Below are 21198 nucleotides of genomic sequence, written 5' to 3'. Positions count from 1 at the left end.
GAGGCTCCCTACGGTGTCCTACCCCATGGCGTGAGACCCCCAAACCCTCAGCCCCCCGGCCCCCAGCCCCATGGCAGAGGCTCCCTACGGTGTCCTACCCCATGGCGTGAGACCCCCAAACCCCCAGCCCCCAGTCCCCAGTCCCACGCCATCCGGTCCCCGGCCCCCAGCCCCACGGCAGAGGCTCCCTACGGTGTCCTACCCCATGGCGTGAGACCCCCAAACCCCCAGCCCCCAGCCCCACGGCAGAGACTCCCTACAGTGTCCTACCCCATGGCATGAGACCCCCAAACCCCCAGCCCCCCGGTCCCCAGCCCCACGCCATCCAGCCCCCTGGCCCCCAGCCCCATAGCCCCCAGCCCCCCACTCCCGGCCCCCCGGCCGCCCCGGCCCACCTTGCTGAGGACGAGGTGGGAGACGGAGGCGTTGGCGTCGATGATGATGGTGGTGATCTTGTCGTCGCGGATCTCCTTCAGCAGCGGGGTGGGGTCCTGCGCCTCGTCCAGCATCCGCACCGAGAGGGTCTCGCGGGAGATGAGGAACTGCCGCACCAGCTCCTCCAGCCGCAGCAGGCCTGCGGGCGGGGGCACCCCAGGGTGCTGCCGGGACCCCCGGGGCGGCCCGCGGCCCCCCCGCCCCCGCCCGGCCTTGGGGACCCCCTGCGCCCCGCGAGATCCCTGTGCCCCCGCCCCCCATGGCCCCCTATAGCCGCCATCCCTGTGCCCCCTGCCCCCATGGGATCCCTGTGCCCCCGCCCCCCATGGGCCCCTATAGCCGCCATCCCTGTGCCCCCTGCCCCCCATGGGAACCCTGTGCCCCCCTGCCCCCCATGGCCCCCATCCCTGTGCCCCCCTGCCCCCCATGGGATCCCTGTGCCCCCCTGCCCCCATGGCCCCCTATAGCCGCCATCCCTGTGCCCCCTGCCCCCATGGCCCCCATACCCCCATCCCTGTGCCCCCTGCCCCCATGGGAACCCTGTGCCCCCTGCCCCCATGGCCCCCATCCCTGTGCCCCCTGCCCCCCATGGGATCCCTGTGCCCCCTGCGCCCCACGAGATCCCTGTGCCCCCGCCCCCATGGCCCCCTATAGCCGCCATCCCTGTGCCCCCTGCCCCCATGGGAACCCTGTGCCCCCCTGCCCCCCATGGCCCCCATACCCCCATCCCTGTGCCCCCCTGCCCCCCATGGCCCCTATAGCCGCCATCCCTGTGCCCCCCGCCCCCATGGGATCCTGTGCCCCCCTGCCCCCATGGCCCCCCATACCCCCATCCCTGTGCCCCCTGCCCCTATGGCCCCTATAGCTGCCATCCCTGTGCCCCCTGCCCCCATGGGATCCCTGTGCCCCCTGCCCCCATGGCCCCCATACCCCCATCCCTGTGCCCCCCTGCCCCCTATGGCCCCCTATAGCTGCCATCCCTGTGCCCCCGCCCCCATGGGATCCCTGTGCCCCCCTGCCCCCCATGGGATCCCTGTGCCCCCCTGCCCCCATGGCCCCCCATACCCCCATCCCTGTGCCCCCTGCCCCCATGGCCCCCCATACCCCCATCCCTGTGCCCCCTGCCCCCCATGGGATCCCTGTGCCCCCCTGCCCCCCATGGCCCCCTATAGCCGCCATCCCTGTGCCCCCGCCCCCATGGGATCCCTGTGCCCCCTGCCCCCATGGCCCCCTATAGCCGCCATCCCTGTGCCCCTGCCCCCATCAGATCCCTGTGCCCCCTGCCCCCATGGCCCCTATAGCCGCCATCCCTGTGCCCCCTGCCCCCATCAGATCCCTGTGCCCCCTGCCCCCATGGCCCCTATAGCCGCCATCCCTGTGCCCCCTGCCCCCATGGGAACCCTGTGCCCCCCTGCCCCCCATGGCCCCCATCCCTGTGCCCCCCTGCCCCCCATGGGATCCCTCTGCCCCCTGCCCCCATGGCCCCGAGCCCCATCCCTGTGCCCCCCTGCCCCCATGGGATCCCTGTGCCCCCCTGCCCCCATGGGATCCCTGTGCCCCCCCTGCCCCCATGGCCCCCTATAGCTGCCATCCCTGTGCCCCCTGCCCCCCATGGGATCCCTGTGCCCCCTGCCCCCCATGGCCCCCTATAGCCGCCATCCCTGTGCCCCCTGCCCCCCATGGCCCCTATAACCGCCATCCCTGTGCCCCCTGCCCCCCATGGCCCCGAGCCCCATCCCTGTGCCCCCTTGCCCCCCGCGAGATCCTGTGCCCCCTGCCCCCATGGCCCCCTATAGCCGCCATCCCTGTGCCCCCGCCCCCCATGGGATCCCTGTGCCCCCCTGCCCCCATAGCCCCCATCCCTGTGCCCCCCATACCCCCTCTGCCCCCCATGAGATCCCTGTGCCCCCTGTCCCCCATGGCCCTGAGCCCCATCCCTGTGCCCCCACACCCCCTCTGCCCTCCATGAGATCCCTCTGCCCCCATAGCCCCCATAGCCCCCATCCCTGTGCCCCCACACCCCTCTTCACATCCCTCGTGCCCCCTCCCCACAGCCTGCACCCCTCCCCATGCCCTGCCACCCCTCCCCACGGCTGCCCCTCCCCATGGCCCATGCCCCCTCCCCATGCCCAGCTCACCCCTCCCCATGCCCTGCCACCCCTCCCCACGGCTGCCACCCCTCCCCATGGCTCTTACCCCCTCCCCATGGCTGCCACCCCCTCCCCACGACCCATGCCCCTCCCCATGGCTCTTACCCCCCTCCCCATGCCCTGCCACCCCTCCCCATGGCCTGCCACCCCCTCCCCACGGCCCGTGCCCCTCCCCATGGCTGCCACCCCATCCCCACGGCTCATATCCCCTCCCCATGCCCTGCCACCCTCCCCACGGCTGCCACCCCTCCCCACGGCCCGTGCCCCTCCCCACGGCTGCCACCCCTCCCCACGGCTCATATCCCCTCCCCATGCCCTGCCACCCCTCCCCACGGCTGCCACCCCTCCCCACGGCCCATGCCCCCTCCCCACGGCTGCCACCCCTCCCCACGGCTCATATCCCCTCCCCATGCCCTGCCACCCCCTCCCCACGGCCCGTGCCCCCTCCCCACGGCCCCTGCCCCCCGTGCCCCCTACACTCGGCCTTGGCGCAGATGAGGGAGGCGGCGGGGTAGCGGAAGCTGCGCAGGATGTGGCCCAGGGCCAGGCTCACGTCCTCGTTGCTGGGGTAGAGGCTGACGGCGGCGAAGCGCAGGTACTGCAGGCGGGGGTCTCCTCGGGGCCCACCTTGATGTGGGGGATCTGGGGCCGGGGGTCACTGCCGGCCGGGGCCGTGGGGGGGCACGGGGTGCCCACCCGTGGCGGGGGGAGATGGGGGTCTGGGGTCATGGGGGGCACGGGGACCCGGGGTCACCATCCGTGGGGGATATGGGGGGTCTGGGGTCATGGGGGCACGGGGACCTGGGGTCACCATCCATGGGGGTCTGGGGTCATGGGGGTCTGGGGTCATGGGGGCACGGGGGACCTGGGGTCACCATCCATGGGGGGTCTGGGGTCATGGGGGGTCTGGGGTCATGGGGGCACGGGGACCCGGGGTCACCATCCGTGGGGGATATGGGGGTCTGGGGTCATGGGGGACACGGGGTCCCCATCTATGGGGGTCTGGGGTCATGGGGGGCACGGGGACCTGGGGTCACCATCCATGGGGGGCACGGGGGGATATGGGGGTCTGGGGTCATGGGGAGGCATGGGGTCCCCATCTATGGGGGGTCTGGGGTCATGGGGGGCACGGGGTCCCCACCTATGGGGGGTCTGGGGTCATGGGGGGCACGGGGACCCGGGGTCACCATCCATGGGGGCACGGGGTCGCATCTATGGGGGTCTGGGGTCATGGGGGACACGGGGTCCCCATCTATGGGGGTCTGGGGTCATGGGGGGCACGGGGGACTTGGGGTCACCATCCATGGGGGAATATGGGGGGTCTGGGGTCATGGGGGCACGGGGACCTGGGGTCCCCCGTCCGTGGGGGATATGGGGGTCTGGGGTCATGGGGGCACGGGGACCCGGGGTCACCATCCATGGGGGCACGGGGTCGCATCTATGGGGGTCTGGGGTCATGGGGGACACGGGGTCCCCATCTATGGGGGGTCTGGGGTCATGGGGGGCACAGGGGACCTGGGGTCACCATCCATGGGGGCACGGGGTGCCCATCTATGGGGGTCTGGGGTCATGGGGGGCACGGGGTGCCCATCTATGGGGGGTCTGGGGTCATAAGGGGCACGGGGACCTGGGGTCCCCATCCGTGGGGGATATGGGGGTCTGGGGTCATGGGGGGCACGGGGACCTGGGGTCACCATCCATGGGGGCACGGGGGATATGGGGGGACCTGGGGTCATGGGGAGGGGCACAAGGGATCGGGGGGCCCGGAGGTCACCAGCGATGGGGGGCACGGGGGATATGGGGGTGATGGGGGAGTAGGGGGGCACTGAGGGTCTGGGGGTCCCCGGGGGGTCTGGGGGTGATGGGGGGAGTAGGGGGCACTGAGGGGTCTGGGGTCCCCAGGGGGTCTGGGGGTGATGGGGGTCTGGGGGTCCCCGGAGGGGGTCTGGGGGCACAAGGGATACGGGGGTGATGGGGGAGTAGGGGGGCACTGAGGGGTCTGGGGGTCCCCGGGGGGGTCTGGGGGTGATGGGGGAGTAGGGGGCACTGAGGGGTCTGGGGGTCCCCGGGGGGTCTGGGGGTGATGGGGGAGTAGGGGGCGCTGAGGGGTCTGGGGGTCCCGGGGGGTCTGGGGGTGATGGGGGGGTCTGGGGGTCCCCGGAGGGGGTCTGGGGTGCACAAGGGATACGGGGGTGATGGGGGAGTAGGGGGGCGCTGAGGGTCTGGGGTCCCCGGGGGGTCTGGGGGTGATGGGGGGAGTAGGGGGCGCTGAGGGGTCTGGGGGTCCCCGGGGGGTCTGGGGGTGATGGGGGGAGTAGGGGGCGCTGAGGGGTCTGGGGGTCCCCGGGGGGGTCTGGGGGTGATGGGGGAGTAGGGGGCGCTGAGGGGTCTGGGGTCCCGGGGGGTCTGGGGGTGATGGGGGGTCTGGGGTCCCCGGAGGGGGTCTGGGGGCACAAGGGATACGGGGTGATGGGGGAGTAGGGGGGCACTGAGGGGTCTGGGGGTCCCCGGGGGGTCTGGGGGTGATGGGGGAGTAGGGGGCGCTGAGGGGTCTGGGGGTCCCGGGGGGTCTGGGGGTGATGGGGGGGTCTGGGGTCCCCGGAGGGGGGTCTGGGGGCACAAGGGATACGGGGGTGATGGGGGAGTAGGGGGGCGCTGAGGGGTCTGGGGGTCCCCGGGGGGGGCTCAGGGGTCCCGGCCCCCCCCTCACCTCCTTCTCCCCACAGATGTGGCTGACGGTGGAGGCGGCGGCGGGGCTGGAGGCCGGGCCCAGCACCGAGACGACGCCTTTGGGCAGGATCTGGCACACTGGGGGGGGCGGGGGGGTGTGGGTGCGAGGGGGCCTCGCACGCCCGCCTCGCACGCCCGCCTCGCACGCCCGCCTCGCACGCGCCTGGGCCGCCCCTCGCAGGCCACGCACGCTGCCGGGCAGCACCTTGCACGCTCCCGGCCGGCATCGCTTGCCGTGCACGCTCTCAGATGGGGCCTTGCACGCCCCTGCACGCTCTCGTGCGCGGCCTCGCACGCTGCACGCGCCCTTGTGCACGCCCTCGCGCGCCGTGCACGCCTTCACGCGCCGTGCGTGCCCTCGTGCGTGGCCTCGCACGCCCTGCACGCCCCGGTGCACGCCCTGGCACGGCGCTCGTGCCCTCGTGCACGGCCTCACGCACCCTGCATGGCTCGCACGCCCTCGTGCACGCCCCCGCACGCTGCTGATGCCCTCGTGCACGGCCTTACGCACCCTGCATGGCTCGCACGCCTTCGTGCGCGCCCTCACACGCTGCACGCGCTCTTGTGCGTGGCCTCACACGCCGTGCACGCCCTTGTGCACGCCCTTACGCGCTCTGCGTGGCCTCGCACGCCTTCGTGCACGGCCTCCCATGCTGCATGCGCTCTTGCACATGGCCTCACGCACTGTGCACGCCCCCGTGCACGCCCTTGCACACCATGCACGCCCTTGTGCACGCCCTCGCATGCTGTGCACGGCCTCGCACGCCGTGCACGCTCTCGTGCGTGGCCTCAAACACCACGCACGCCCTCGTGCACGCCCTCGCACACTGCTGATGCTCTCGTGCACGGCCTTACACACTCTGCCTGGCCTCGCACGCCTTCGTGCGCGCCCTCACACGCTGCACGCGCTCTTGCGCGTGGCCCCACACACCACGCACGCCCTTGCGCACACCCTCGCGCGCTCTACATGGCCTCGCACGCCACGCACGCCCCGGTGCACGCCCGGGCACGCTGCTCACGCTCTCGTGCACGGCCTTACACACTCTGCACGGCCTCGCGCGCCGCGCACGCTCTCGCGCGCGGCCTCACACGCCGCGCACGTGCTCGCACGTGGCCTCGCGCGCGCCCTCGCGCGCCGGGCACGCTCTCGCGCCTGGCCTCGCGCGCCACGCACGCCCCGGTGCGCGCGCCCTCGCACGCCCGCGCCCGCGGCGGGCACTCACTGGTGTCGGTGGTCTCGTACTGGCTGTCGCGCTGCAGCTCGAAGATGTCGACCTCCAGGCGGGCGCGGGCGGGGGTCCCCAGGATGCCGTTGACGTGCTCCCGCGCCAGCGCCAGCGCCAGCCGCTCCCCCCGCCCGCAGCCCGAGCGCTCGTCCAGGATGGCGGCTGGGGCGCGGGGGGCACGGTGGGGCGGGCGCCAGACCCCCGTGTCCCCCATAGCCCCCTATATCCCCCTGTATCCCATATCCCCCCATATGCCCCATATCCCCCTATGTCCCATATCCCCCGTATCCCCCTATGTCCCCCTATGTCCTGTATCCCCCCATATCCCCCTATGTCCCATATCCCCCACATCCCCCTATATCCTATATCTCCCCATATCCCCCCATATCCCCCATATCCCCCATGTCCCATATCCCCCGTATCCCCTATGTCCCCCATATCCCCATATCCCCCATATCCCCCTATGTCCCATATCCCTGTATCCCCTATATCCTATATCCCCCATATCCCCCATATCCCCCATACCCCCCATATCCCCTATGTCCCCCTATGTCCCATATCCCCTATATCCTATATCCCCCATATCCCCACATCCCCTATATCCTATATCTCCCCATATCACCCCATATCCCCCATATCCCCCATGTCCCATATCCCCGTATCCCCTATGTCTCCCATATCCCCCTATATCCCCCTATATCCCCCTATGTCCCATATCCCCCATATCCCCCATATCCCCCATATCCCCCTATATCCTATATCCCCTCTATATCCCCCATATCCCCCTATGTCCCCCTATGTCCCATATCCCCTATATCCTATATCCCCATATCCCCCATATCCCCCTATATCCCATATCCCCCATATCCCCATATCCCCCATATCCCCTATGTCCCATATCCCCCATATCCCCCTATATCCTATATCCCCCATATCCCCTATATCCCCCTATATCCTATATCCCCCCATATCCCCTATATCCCCCATATCCCCTATATCCTATATCCCCCATATCCCCTATATCCCCCATACCCCCCTATATCCCCTATGTCCCATATCCCCATATCCCCTATATCCTATATCCCCCATATCCCCCTATATCCTATATCCCCCATATCCCCCATATCCCCTATATCCCCTATATCCTATATCCCCCATATCCCCATATCCCCCATACCCCCATATCCCCTATATCCCATATCCCCATATCCCCCTACGTCCCATATCCCCCATATCCCCCTATATCCTATATCCCCCATATCCCCCTATATCCTATATCCCCCATATCCCCCATATCCCCCATACCCCCATATCCCCTATGTCCCATATCCCCCATATCCCCCTGCGCCGTATCCTCGCATAACCCCACTGTCCCCCCGCCCGGTGTCTCCCAGTGCCCCCATGGCCCCATATGGCCCCCACGGCCCCAGATGCCCCATGTGTCCCCGTACATCCCCATGTCCCCCCGTGCCTTATGTCCCCCGTGTCCCCATATAACCCTCTATGTCCCCATAGGTGCCATACCCGTGTCCCCATACACCCCCATCTCCCCATAGAGCCCCCATGTCCCCATACACCCCCATGTCCCCATACACCCCCGTGTCCCCATAGAGCCCCCCGTGTCCCCATACACCCCCGTGTCCCCATACCCTCCTTGTCCCCACACACCCCCGTGTCCCCATACCCCCGTGTCCCCATACCCCCGTGTCCCCGTATAGCCCCCCATGTCCCCACACACCCCACACCCCGATGTCACCATATATCCCCCCATGTCCCCTATGCCTGATGTCCCCCCATGTCCCCATCCTCCCTATATCCCCTCTATGCCCCCCATGTCCCCATGACCTCCCGTGTCCCCATACCCCCACATACCCCTGTCTCCCCATGTGCCCCCCATGTGCCCCCGTACCCTCATGTCCCCCGCATCCCCTATATCCCCTATATCCCCATATAACCCTCTATGCCCCCCATGTCCCCCATGTCCCCATGCCCCCGTGGCCCCCCGTGCCCCCGTGTCCCCATATCCCCATATAACCCTCTAAGCCCCCCATGTCCCCATGCCCCCATAGCCCTCATGACCCCCTGTGCCCCCCGTGCCCCCATGTCCCCATGTCCCCATATAACCCTCTATGCCCCCATGTGCCCCATAGCCCCGTGACCCCCATGCCCTCCATGTCCCCATGTCCCCATGTAACCCTCTATGCCCCCATGTCCCCCTGTCCCCATGCCCCCATAGCCCCGTGGCCCCCGTGCCCCCGTGTCCCCATGTCCCCATATAACCCTCTATGCCCCCATGTCCCCCATGTCCCCATGCCCCCATAGCCCCGTGGCCCCCGTGCCCCCGTGTCCCCATGTCCCCATATAACCCTCTAAGCCCCCGTGTCCCCATGCCCCCATAGCCCTCATGCCCCCCATGTCCCCATGCCCCCATAGCCCCGTGCCCCCCATGCCCTCCATGTTCCCATGTCCCCATGTAACCCTCTATGCCCCCCATGTCCCCCATGTCCCCATGCTCCCCATAGCCCCGTGCCCCCCGTGTCCCCATGTCCCCATATAACCCTCTATGCCCCCCATGCCCCCCATGTCCCCATGCCCCCATAGCCCCGTGCCCCCCGTGTCCCCATGTCCCCATATAACCCTCTATGCCCCCATGCCCCCATGTCCCCATGCCCCCCATAGCCCCGTGGCCCCCGTGTCCCCATGTCCCCATATAACCCTCTATGCCCCCATGTCCCCATGTGCCCCATAGCCCCGTGACCCCCCATGCCGTCCATGTTCCCATGTCCCCATGTAACCCTCTATGCCCCCCATGTCCCCATGCTCCCCATAGCCCCGTGCCCCCGTGTCCCCATGTCCCCATATAACCCTCTATGCCCCCCATGCCCCCCATGTCCCCCATGTCCCCCATGTCCCCATGCCCCCCATAGCCCCGTGGCCCCCGTGTCCCCATGTCCCCATATAACCCTCTATGCCCCCATGTCCCCATGCTCCCCATAGCCCCGTGCCCCCGTGTCCCCATGTCCCCATATAACCCTCTATGCCCCCATGCCCCCATGTCCCCCATGTCCCCCATGTCCCCATGCCCCCCATAGCCCCATGGCCCCCGTGCCCCCGTGTCCCCATATCCCCATATAACCCTCTAAGCCCCCGTGTCCCCATGCCCCCATAGCCCTCATGCCCCCCATGTCCCCATGCCCCCATAGCCCCGTGCCCCCCGTGTCCCCATATAACCCCCGTGTCCCCCGCCCTCACCCATGCGGAGGGAGGCCAGGCCCTGGCGGCTCCGGGGGGCGAAGGCGGCCACCAGCAGCAGCAGGACCGCGGGCGACGCCGGCATCTTCCCCCGCTCCTCATGGAGAAGGTCGGCCGCGGCCACGCTCGCCGCCTGCGCCCACCGCTCAGCGGGGACCCCCGAGCCCCCGGAGCCCCCTGCGACCCCCCTGTGCCCCCGGGAGCCCTCCTGAACCCCCGGGACGCCCCCATGAACCCCTGGGACCCCCCACACCCTTGGGATGCTCTTCTGAACCACTGGGACCCCCCACGAACCCCTGAGAACCCCCCATGAACCCCTGGGACCCCCAGTGCCCCTGGGAGCCCTCCTGAACCCCCGGGACCCCCTGAACCCCTGGGACCCCCAAACCCCTGGGATGCTCTTCTGCACCCCTGGGATCCCCCACGAACCCCTGGAGCTCCTCTGCACCCAGGGGACCCCTGGCACCCTTGGGAGCCCCCAGCACCCCTGGGACCACCCCCTCCACCCTCGGGACCCCCAGCACCCCTGGGACCCCCCGCGCCCCGAGGACACCCCCTGTGCCCCGGGACCCCCCCCGCACCTCTGAGACCCCCAGAGACCCCCCTGCACCCCAGGGACCTCCAAAGCACCCCCAGCTCTCCAGGGCCCCCTGTCGCCCCCCAGCACCCCGACACCCCAGGACCCTCCCCATCCTCTGTGACCCCCCCATGCCCCCCACCCTGCCCCAAATCCTGGGGGGAGTGGGTGTTGCAGTGGGGGGGGTGTCCCAGGGCACTGGGGGGGCCTGGAGCATCTGGGGAGGGGTCCTCAATATGGGGGGTCCCGGGGCACGGGGGGGTGTCCTTCCTCCGTGGGGGCATCCTGGGTCACGGGGGGTTCTCCCTCCATGGGGGTCCCGGGGCACGGGGGGTGTCCTGAGGCATGGGGGTCCTGGGCTCCGGGGGAGGGTCCTCCCTCCATCAGGGGTCCTCGGGCTCCGGGGGGTCCCGGGGCTCCGGGGGGGGTCCTCCTCCGTGGGGGGTCCCGGGGCGGGGGGTCTCGCAGCCCCATTCATGCCCGGGGCAGCTGCCCCGTGTCCCGGTAACCGTTGCCGGGCAACGGGATTCGGCTCCCGAGGATGCTGCTGTTGCCAGGCAACGGCGGGGGGGGGGGGAGGGGGACAGGGGCGCCCCTCCCCACCCGCCGGCCCTTTCCCCGGCCCACCGGGACGGCCCTCCCCCCCGGGACCCCCCAATTTGGAGCACCCCAGCCCCCCTCGAAACCCGCCCCCCTTTGGGACCCCCCTCACGCGTTGCCCCCCCGGGCCCTGCCTGTGACCGCCCCCAAATCCGGGGGACCCCAAGGCCTTGCCCCTTTCCCCCACGCCCCCCCCAAAATCTGGGGACCCCCCGGGCTGCTCCTGCAGCCCCAAAGCCGGGGGAGGGGAGATGGGGGCGGGGGGCCGGACGGACAGACGGACGGGGGGGATGGGGGATGGCGGAGGGACAGGCGGACGGGGGGATGGCGGAGGGACAGACGGACGGGGGGTGGGGGAACGGGGGGATGGACGGACAGACGGATGGGGGGCGGACGCGGGGGGCGGACGGACAGACGGACGGGGCCGGCGGCGCCGGGGAATGGAGCCGGAGCGGAGGATGGGGGCGGGGGGGCGGGGGAGCACCGGGGATGGGGGGGGGGATCGGTACCGGGGGTGCAGGAGAGGAGGAGGGGAGGGGGGAAATGGCGGGGGAGGGGGGTGGAGACCGGGAACGGGGACCAGGACCGGGAACGGGGGGGCCGGGAACGGGGATGGGGACCGGGGATGCGGACCGATACCGGGAACCGGGGACCGGGGACCGGGGATGGGGACCGGGGACCGGCACCGGTACCGGGGATGGGGACCGATACCGGGAACCGGGGACCGGGGATGGGGACCGGGGACCGGCACCGGTACCGGGGATGGGGACCGGCGATGCGGACCGATACCGGGAACCGGGGACCGGGGATGGGGACCGGGGATGGTGCCGGATCCCGGGGCTCGGACCCCGGTACCGGCGCTCGGATCCGGTGGATGGGGCTGCACCCCGGGGACAGACCCCGGTACGGGGGACAACGACCGATACCGGGGACCGGGGCTCCGGTACCGAGGACCGGCTACGGGGCTGGATCCCACCCCCGGCTCCCCGGGGCCCGGTACCGGCGATGGATCCCGACACCGGCCCGGGGGCTGCGGCGGGGGCCGGGGGGGAGGCGCAGCCCGGTGTGTGTCCGTGTGTCTGTCCCCCCCCCTCCCCGGTCCCCCCGGTCCCCCGGTACTCACGACGCGGTGCGCGGCCGCCGCAGCCCCCGGCGCGGGGGGGTGGGGGGCCGAGCCGTGTCTCCTCCGCCCGGTGCGGCGGCGGCGGCGGCGGCGGTGGGGGGGGAAGGGGGGCGGCGGGGAGGGGGGCAGGGCCCGGCCGGGCCCCCGGTCCTCGCTGCACGCGGCTCCGACGGCGGCGAGGGAGGCGATGGGGGGGGGCCGGTCCGGGGCCCCCCGGGAAGGTGGGGGGGCGGATGCCCGGTGCGTGTGTGCGGCCCCCTCCTCCTCCTCCTGGTACCCCCCCGCGGTGGTGCTGACCGAGGGTATTTGGTGGGAGGGAGCCCCCGGTGTGGGTCCGTCCGGGGGCGCGGAGGAGGGGCGGGGAAGGGGGGGCGGTGGCGGGAGCGGGCGGAGGGCGGGGCTGAGAGGAGGGGCGGGGCGGAGGGGCGGGGCGAAGGGGCGGGGCGGGGCTCGGCCCCACCTGCGGCATTGAGGGGCGAGCGCAAGATGGCCCCCGTGGGGCAATAACACCCCCGTGGGGCAATAACCCCCAAAGAGGCCATAACCCCCGTGGGGCAATACCCACCCCTCCGTGGGGCAACTTCCCCCCAAGAGGCAATACCCCCCACCGGGGTAATACCCCCGTGGGGCAATACCTGCCCCCCAGGGCAATACCCCCGTGGGGTAATACCCCCCAAGAGATAGTACCCCCGTGGGGTACCCCCACCCCAAAGAGGAAATACCCCCCTTGGGGTAACTCCTCCCCGAGGTAATACCCCCCTTGGGGCAATACCCCCGGGGGGTAACCCCCAAAGGCAATAGCCCCCCACCGGGGTAATACCCCCCACGGGGCAATAACACCCCCACAGTGTAATACCCCCGTGGGGCGATACCCCCAATTAATTGCCCTCTTGCCCCCCCGGGGCAATTTCCCCCCCCGGGCTCACAGCCCCCAGGGGATAAAAGCCCCCCTCAAATAACACCTCCCCCAATAAAGACATTTTGGGTCCGTTTCTCTCTTTTAATTGCATCAGGAATTACCCCCCCCCGCGACAGGGGGGGCCATGAGCAACTCCCCGCCCCCCCAATCCAGGGAGCCCCCCCCCCCCAAAATGGGGGTGCACGGGGCGGGGGGGGGGGGTAGGGAGACCCTGCTACACCCTGGGGACATCCCCGGGGGGGGGACAAGGGGCAGGGGGGACATTGGCCCCGTTAGCCCCCCCGAAATGGGGGCGAGACCCCCCCGGGGAAGAGGGGGAATGTGGGGGCCCCCGGGGGGGCCACAGGGGGTCCCCCACCCCCAAAATGGGGGTGAGACCCCCAGGGCCGAGCTGGGGGACGTGGGAGTCCCGGGGGGGGGGTCACAGGGGGTCCCCGAGTCCCCAAAACAGGGGTGAGACCCCCCCAGGGCCAAGCTGGGGGGACGAGGGTGTCCCCAGGGGGGGTGATGGGGGGGTCCTCCGTCCCCAAAATGGGGGGGACCCCCCCAGGGCCGAGCTGGGGGACAAGGGTGTCCCTGGGGGGTTGACGGGGTCCCCCATCCCCAAAACGGGGTGAGACCCCCAGGGCCAAGCTGGGGGGACGAGGGTGTCCCCAGTGGGGTGACAGGGGGTCCCCCAGTCCCCAAAACAGGGGTGAGACCCCCCCAGGGCCGAGCTGGGACCCCCGGGGGATCCCCAGGCCCCCCCCCAGTTCAGACCCCCCCGGCGGTGCCGTCATCCAGAGCCCCCTCCTCGGTGGGGCCGGGCGCCTCGTTTTCGGGGGGCGCGGGGTAGATCTCGATGGTCTCCATGATGGCCAAGGCGCTGCCGTAGTCCTGCCTGTCGCCGCCGGCGCCGCCGGTAACGGTAACGGTGCCGGTAACGGCGCCGGCAACGGCGCCGGCAGCTGCCTGCGCCTCCGCCAGGCCCTGGCGTTCGTGTTGGAGCCGCTGCTGCTGGTGAAGCTTCCGGTGTTTCCAGAGGTTGGAGAAGGACCGGTACGCTTTGCCGCAAGCCTCGCAGCGGTACGGCCGCTCGCCGGTGTGGATGCGCCGGTGCTCGGCCAAGCGGACGGCGATGGCGAAGGCTTTGCCGCACTCCTCGCACTTGAAGGGTTTCTCGCCGGTGTGGAGACGCCGGTGATCCTTCAGGTGGGTGGATTGCCGGAAGGCTTTGCCGCAGTCGGGGCAGGGGTAGGGGCGTTCGCCGGTGTGGATGCGGCGATGGACCTGGAGGGAGGTTTCGGTGCTGAAGAGCTTCTTGCAGTCGCAGCATTCGAAGCTTTTGGGGCAAGGAGGGCGGCGCGGCGGCGGCGGCGGCGGCAGCGCCGGAGGAGAAACCGGCGGCGGCGCCGGCAGCGCCGGGGGCTCGCCGGGAGCGCCGTGGAGCCTCTCGTGCGCCCGCAACCGGGCGGCCGATCCCACCTTCTTGCCGCAAGTGGGACACTCGAAACGCCGGCTGATTTTGCCGCACTTGTGTTCGCGGAGCTGGAGGGAGGTGACGAAAGCGGCGCCGCAGCCGGCGCAGATTTGGGGTTGCCGTCCGGCGTGGCTGAGCTGATGAACCTCCAGCAGACGGCGGAGGAGGAAAGAACGACCGCACTGCTGGCACTTGTAGGGATATTCGCCGGTGTGGTGGTAGCGGTGCATGAGGAGGCGGTAGGGCCGGTGGAATCGCACGCCGCACTCCTGGCACTTGTAGGGGTAGCGGCGGCTGTGGATGAAGAGGTGTTGCCGGAGCGTGGAGGACTGGGTGAAGCGCTTGTGGCAGACCTCACACTCGTAGGGCCGCTCGCCGGTGTGGGTCAGGCGGTGCCGGAGGAGGTTGGCCTGCGAGTTGAAGCTCTTGCCGCACTCCTTGCAGTGGAAGGGCCGCTCGCCGGTGTGGGTCAGGAGGTGGTTGCGGACGTGGGATTTTTTTTTGAACATCTTACCGCACGTCGGGCATTTGTGCCGGCGTTCCAGCCGGTGGACGAAGCGCTGGTGCCGCGCCAGCTGCGGGTGCTTGGAGAAGACTTTGCTGCACATCAGACAGCGGTAACTCGGCCCCGGCGCTTCCCCCGCGTCCGAGGAGTAGATGACGGCCAGCGGCACGGCCGTTTCCGCCTGCGTCGGTGCCGGGGCGGCGTCTTCGGCGGCCGGCGGGGGTTCGGGGTGCGGTCGGGGGACGGGAGGCGTGCCGTGGGTGCGCCGGTGGTAGAGGAACTTGGTCATGTTGACGAAGGCTTTGCCGCAGGGGCAGCGGTGGAGGGGGTTGGGGGAGTGGGTGCGGCGGTGAGCCAAGAGCACGGCTTCGGTGTCGAACGCCAAGCCGCAATCCAGGCAGAGGAAGTGGGATTCGCCGCTGTGGCCCCCCAGGTGTTGCTCCAGAGCCGGGGGGGACGGCAGGACCTTGCTGCAGAGGGGACACTGGAAAGCCCCCAGCCGGTGACAGCGCAGGTGGAGCTGGAGCTGGTGGGCCGTGGGGAAGAGCTGCTCGCACTCGGCGCAGCGGTGCTCGGCCGCCCGCCGCGCCGGCGTCACCGGCGCCTCCTCGGGGCTGTCCTTCAGCTCGTAGCTGTGATCGGCGGCCGCCGGCGTCTCGTTGCCGCCGCCGTTAAGCGCCGGGGCGGCCAAATGAGCGGCTTGGTGTTCCAAAAAGTCTTTGGGGCTTTGGAAAAGCTGCAGGCACTCGCCGCACTCGTAGAGGAGGAGCTGCACCGTGTCGCCGCTCTCCGCCCCGGCTTCCTCCTCTTCTTCCTCCTCCGGCTTACGGTAAGAATGTTCCAGATCCACCAAGGCTTGGTTTTGACCTTGACCGGCCGTCTGGGGGGCGGGAGGGGGATCGGCGCGGTGGCTTTGCCGGTGAGCTAACCAAACCTCCTGGCTGGCGAAGAGAGCTTTGCACTCCACGCACTCGTAGTGGATCTGCCCGGCGCCGGCGGGGGGTTTGCCGGCGGGGGGAGGTTCGGTGTCTTGTCCCAACAGCTTGATGTGCATCTCCTGGTGCTCCAAGAGCTGTCCCGGCGATACCAGGAGCTGCCCGCACTCCAGGCACTGGTACTGGCTGCTTTCCGGCACGGCCAAAGCTTGGTAATCGCCCGCCAAGCCCACCAGCTCGTAGTGGTGCTGCGGCTGGGGGCCGAGGTGGTGCTGCTGGTGGAGGAGGGCGTCCTCCAGCGAGGCCGAGAGGTGGCTGCACTCCGAGCAGACGTAGCGGTGCTCCACGTACAGCACCGTCTCCTCCGACGGCTCCGACATGGCGACGGGGGGTGGGCGGGGTGGGGGGAGCGGAGAGACGGGGGGCAAGGCGGGAAGGGGGTCTTCATGGGAAAAGAGGGGGGCGGAGAGGGAGGGGGCGGCGGAGCTGGGGAGGGAGGTGGGGGGTTAGAGAACAGCGGGGGGGCAGGGGATGCCCGGACCCAGCTCGCCAAGCTCAGCCCAAAGCGGGGGGCCCTGCTGCCCCTCCCCAGCCTGCCTACACCCCTCAGAGCCCCCGGACCCCCTGACCCCCAGGATCCCTTAGAGCCCCCAATCCCCCTCAGGGTCCCCTTGACCCCCAGGATCCCTTAGAGTCCCCCAGGATCCCTTAGAGCCCCCAATGCCCCCCTCAGGGTCCCCTTGACCCCCCAGGATCCCTTAGAGCCCCCCAATCCCCCCCTCAGGGTCCCCTTGACCCCCCTGACCCCCAGGATCCCTTAGAGCCCCCCAATCCCCCCCTCAGGGTCCCCTTGACCCCCCTGACCCCCAGGATCCCTTAGAGCCCCCAATCCCCCCCTCAGGGTCCCCTTGACCCCCCAGGATCCCTTAGAGCCCCCAGGATCCCTTAGAGCCCCCAATCCCCCCTCAGGGTCCCCTTGACCCCCTGACCCCCAGGATCCCTTAGAGCCCCCAATCCCCCCCTCAGGGTCCCCTTGACCCCCAGGATCCCTTAGAGCCCCCCAATCCCCCCTCAGGGTCCCCTTGATCCCCCTGACCCCCAGGATCCCTTAGAGCCCCCAATCCCCCCTCAGGGTCCCCTTGACCCCCCAGGATCCCTTAGAGCCCCCAGGATCCCTTAGAGCCCCCAATCCCCCCTCAGGGTCCCCTTGACCCCCAGGATCCCTTAGAGCCCCCAGGATCCCTTAGAGCCCCCAATCCCCCCTCAGGGTCCCCTTGACCCCCTCAGACCCCTGTTACCCCCTCCAGGCCCCCCCGACCCCTCAGGGCCCCCCGACCCCACAGACTCACACTCTGTTAGGGTCTCCCTGACCCCCGTGTGCCCCTCGGCCCCCCCAACTCCCCCAGGCCCCTGTTCCCCCTCAGCCCCCCAGCCCCATTACCCCCCTCAGTCCCCGACCCCCCAGCTCCCTGATCCCCCCTTAAGCCCCCCAGCCCCCTGTTCTCCCCTCAGGGTGCCCCTCAGACCCCTTTTACCCCCTCAGCCTCCCCGCTGACACCCCCAGATCTCTGTTCCCCCTCACCCCCCACCCCAGATCCCTTTTACCCCCTCAGGACCCCCCAGACCCCTTTTACCCCCTCACCCCCCAGACCCCCATCACCCCCTCAGGACCCCCCAGACCCCTGTTCCCCTCCTCAGCCCCCCCCCATGCCCCCATTCCCCCCAGACCCCTTTTACTCCCCTCAGCCCCCCCCCCAGGCCCCCTTCACTCCCTAGGACCCCCAGACCCCCATCACCCCCTCAGGACCCCCCCAGACCCCTGTTCCCCGCTCAGCCCCCCCCAGACCCCCATCACCCCTCAGGCCCCCCCAGACCCCTTTTACTTTCCTCAACCCCCCGACCCCCATCACCCCCTCAGGACCCCCCAGACCCCTTGTTCCCCGCTCAGCCCCCCAGACCCCCATCACCCCCTCAGGACCCCCCAGACCCCTTTTACTTTCCTCAACCCCCCGACCCCCATCACCCCCTCAGGCCCCCCAGACCCCCATCACCCCCTCAGGACCCCCCAGACCCCTGTTCCCCGCTCAGCCCCCCCAGACCCCCATCACCCCCTCAGGACCCCCCAGACCCCTTTTACTTTCCTCAACCCCCCCGACCCCCATCACCCCTCAGGACCCCCCAGACCCCTTGTACCCCCTCAGCCCCCCCAGGCCCCCATCACCCCCTCAGGACCCCCCCAGACCCCTTTTACTCCCCTCAGCCCCCCCCCCCGACCCCCATCACCCCCTCAGGACCCCCAGACCCCTGTTCCCCTCCTCAGCCCCCCCCCAGGCCCCCATTCACCCCCAGGCCCCCCAGACCCCCATCACCCCTCAGGACCCCCCAGACCCCTTTTACTCCCCTCAGCCCCCCCCCAGACCCCCATCACCCCCTCAGGACCCCCCCAGACCCCTTTGACTCCCCTCAGCCCCCCCCCCAGACCCCCATCACCCACTCAGGACCCCCCAGACCCCTTTTACTCCCCTCAGCCCCCCCCAGACCCCCATCACCCACTCAGGACCCCCCAGACCCCTTTTACTCCCCTCAGCCCCCCCAGACCCCCATCACCCCCAGGACCCCCAGACCCCTGTTCCCCCCCTCAGCCCCCCCAAACCCCCATCACCCCCTCAGGACCCCCCAGACCCCTTGTACCCCCTCAGCCCCCCCAGGCCCCCATCACCCCCTCAGGACCCCCCAGACCCCTTTACTCCCCTCAGCCCCCCCCCCCGACCCCCATCACCCCTCAGGACCCCCCAGACCCCTGTTCCCCTCCTCAGGCCCCCATTCACCCCCAGGCCCCCATCACCCCTCAGGACCCCCCAGACCCCTTTTACTCCCCTCAGCCCCCCCCGACCCCCATCACCCCCTCAGGACCCCCCAGACCCCTTGTTCCCCCCTCAGCCCCCCCTAGGCCCCCATCACCCCCAGGCCCCCCAGACCCTCATCACCCCCCAGAACCCCCCCAGGCCCCCATTCCCCCCAGCCCCCCTCGCCCCGCTCCTCCGGGCCCCCTGCTCCCCCAGGCCCCGCTCCCCCGGCCCCCCCTCACCTCCCGTCTCACTCCCGCTCTCGCTCCTTCTCTCTCCCCCTTCCCCCCCCGGCACCCCTCAACATCCCGCCTCCCTATTGGCCGCCGCCGCCCGACCAATCACCGCCGCCCCGCGCGGGGCTCGGGGACCAATCGCCGCTCGGCCACGCCCCCGCGCCCGGCTGCCCGTGACGTCGGGGCGCGGTTCCGCCATGTTGGAAGCGGGAGGAACCAACGCGGCGGGGGGAGGGGAGCTAGGATGTACCAAGAGGGGGGGTTGGGGGGGGCTGGGACGTAGCAAGGGGGTTATGGGGGGCTGTAGTGGAGGGGGAACGGGGGGCTGGGTTGTACCAAGGAGGGCGGGGGGCTGAAATTGGGGGATTTGGGGGTCTGGATTGTACCAAGTGGGGATTTGGGGGAGATGGGACGTACCACGGGGGGATTTGGAGGGGTCTGGATCGTACCAAGGAGGGATTTGGGGGACTGTGAAGTACCAAGGTGTGGGGGGCATTTGGGGGGCCTGGATCGTATCAAGGGGGAATTGGGGGGGCTGGGACGTACCAAGGTGTGTGGGGGGATTTGGAGGGGTCTGGATCGTACCAAGGAGAGACCTGGGGGGACTGGGACGTACCAAGGTGTGTGGGAGGCATTTGGGGGGACTGGGACGTACCAACGCGGGGGGGATTTGGGGGAAGGGGGATCTGGATCATACCAAGGAGGGACTTGGGGGAACTGGGACGTACCAACGTGTGTGTGTGGATTTTGGGGGGTCTGGATCGTACCAAGGAGGGTTGGGGGGGGATTTGGGGGAAGGGGGATCTGGATCATACCAAGGAGGGACTTGGGGAACTGGGACGTACCAACGTGTGTGTGGGATTTTGGGGGTGTCTGGATCATACCAAGGAGGGTTGGGGGAACTGGGACGTACCAGTGGGGAGAGGGGGGATTTGGGGGTCTGGATGACCCCATGGGCCGTGGGCCAGACCATTGCGAGGGGCTGGGGGGGGGTTGGGGCGTCCCAAGGGAAGTCTGGGGGGGAGGGGGAGGATGAGGGGACCCCTCCACCGCCCGGGGGGGTCCGGGGGGGTCCCGGGGGCGGACAGAGGGGGAGGCGGCAGCTCTGTACAGTTCTTTATTGTTCCCGTCGGGCGAACACACGCGGTTACAAAAAACCGTCCTGAAAAGGAGCCGGAAAAACAGGAAAAAAAAAGAAAAAAACCAAAAAACCAAAACCAAAAAAACCCCACGAACAACGAACGAGGCGGGCGATGACGTCACGCGCGCGGCCACCCGGGGGGGGAGGGGACACGGGGGACACGGAGGGGGGACACACGCACCGGGGGAGCGAGGGGCGGGGCTACGGGAAAGGGGAGGGGCTAAGGGTGGAGGGGCGGGGCTAAGGAGGGAGGTGGTGGAGGAGGGGTTAAGGGAAAGGGGAGGGGCGATGGTGGAGGGGAGGAGCTAAGGGGGAAAGGGAGGGTTATGGTGGATGGGAGGGGCCATGGCAGAAGGGGAGGAGTTATGGGGAAGGGGCGGGGGCTATGGTGGAGGGGAGGAGCTGAGAGGAAAGGGGAGGGGCTATGGTGGAGGGGAGGGTTAAGGGAAAGGGAGGGGCTATGGAGGGCGGGGCTAAGGAAGAAGGGAGGAGCTATGACGAGGGGAGGAGCTAAGTGGAAGGGGCGGGACTAGGGGAGGGGCTAAGGGGGAGGGGCGGGGCTATGGCCATGGGGAGGTGCTAAGATGAGGAGGAGGGGCTAGTCCAGAGGGGAGGGGCTAAGGAAGGAGAGGCGGGGCTAAGGAGGGAGGGGCCAGGGCAGAAGGCGGGGTCATGACAAAGGGCGGGGCCAGTAGGGGGCGTGGCCAGGCGAGGGGCGGGGCCGGGGAGGTCGCGGTCCCCGGGGACACGGCGTCAAAAATAGACATTTAGGGGAGGGGGAAGGGGCTTTTGTATAGAAATTTTCCTTTTTTTTTTTTTCTTTTTTTAACCTTTTCCAGCTTTTTTTGTGGGTTTTTTTTTTGTTTTTTTCTCCCCAGTTTTTTTTTTTTTTTAATTATTTTTTATTATTATTATTTTCTCAAGGTCTCTTACAAAAGGGCGGGCGGCGGGTGGACATCTTTGGTTTGCTCTGCGCTGCGCTCGCCGCCCCGGGGGACAGGGGGGGACAGGGGGGACATGGGGGGGGACGTGACACCGGGGGGGTCGAGGGGTCACGACACGAG

At 69.7% G+C, this 21198-nt stretch overlaps 2 protein-coding genes across 2 annotated transcripts in view; both read right to left on the bottom strand.

Moving 5' to 3' along the window:
* GRIK5 (glutamate ionotropic receptor kainate type subunit 5) overlaps positions 1–12134 on the bottom strand; it is a 32958-nt gene extending 20824 nt beyond the window's left edge. The window contains 7 exon segments of the mRNA XM_072848186.1: positions 396–574; positions 3063–3194; positions 3197–3227; positions 5296–5393; positions 6539–6703; positions 9794–9926; positions 12094–12134. Coding sequence (XP_072704287.1) covers positions 396–574; positions 3063–3194; positions 3197–3227; positions 5296–5393; positions 6539–6703; positions 9794–9878 — 690 coding nt within the window. The 5' untranslated portion in view covers positions 9879–9926; positions 12094–12134.
* A 1479-nt stretch (positions 12135–13613) lies between these two features.
* Positions 13614–16300, bottom strand: ZNF574 (zinc finger protein 574). The gene has a single exon (XM_072848269.1). It carries the CDS (start codon positions 16289–16291, stop codon positions 13766–13768), a length of 2526 nt encoding a protein of 841 aa, XP_072704370.1. The 5' UTR covers positions 16292–16300; the 3' UTR covers positions 13614–13765.
* Between the last annotated feature and the right edge of the window lie 4898 nt (positions 16301–21198).

The sequence above is a fragment of the Ciconia boyciana genome, chromosome 30, assembly GCF_034638445.1.
Source record: "Ciconia boyciana chromosome 30, ASM3463844v1, whole genome shotgun sequence".
Lineage (NCBI taxonomy): Eukaryota > Metazoa > Chordata > Aves > Ciconiiformes > Ciconiidae > Ciconia > Ciconia boyciana.
This window is presented reverse-complemented; position numbering and strand designations above follow the sequence as displayed.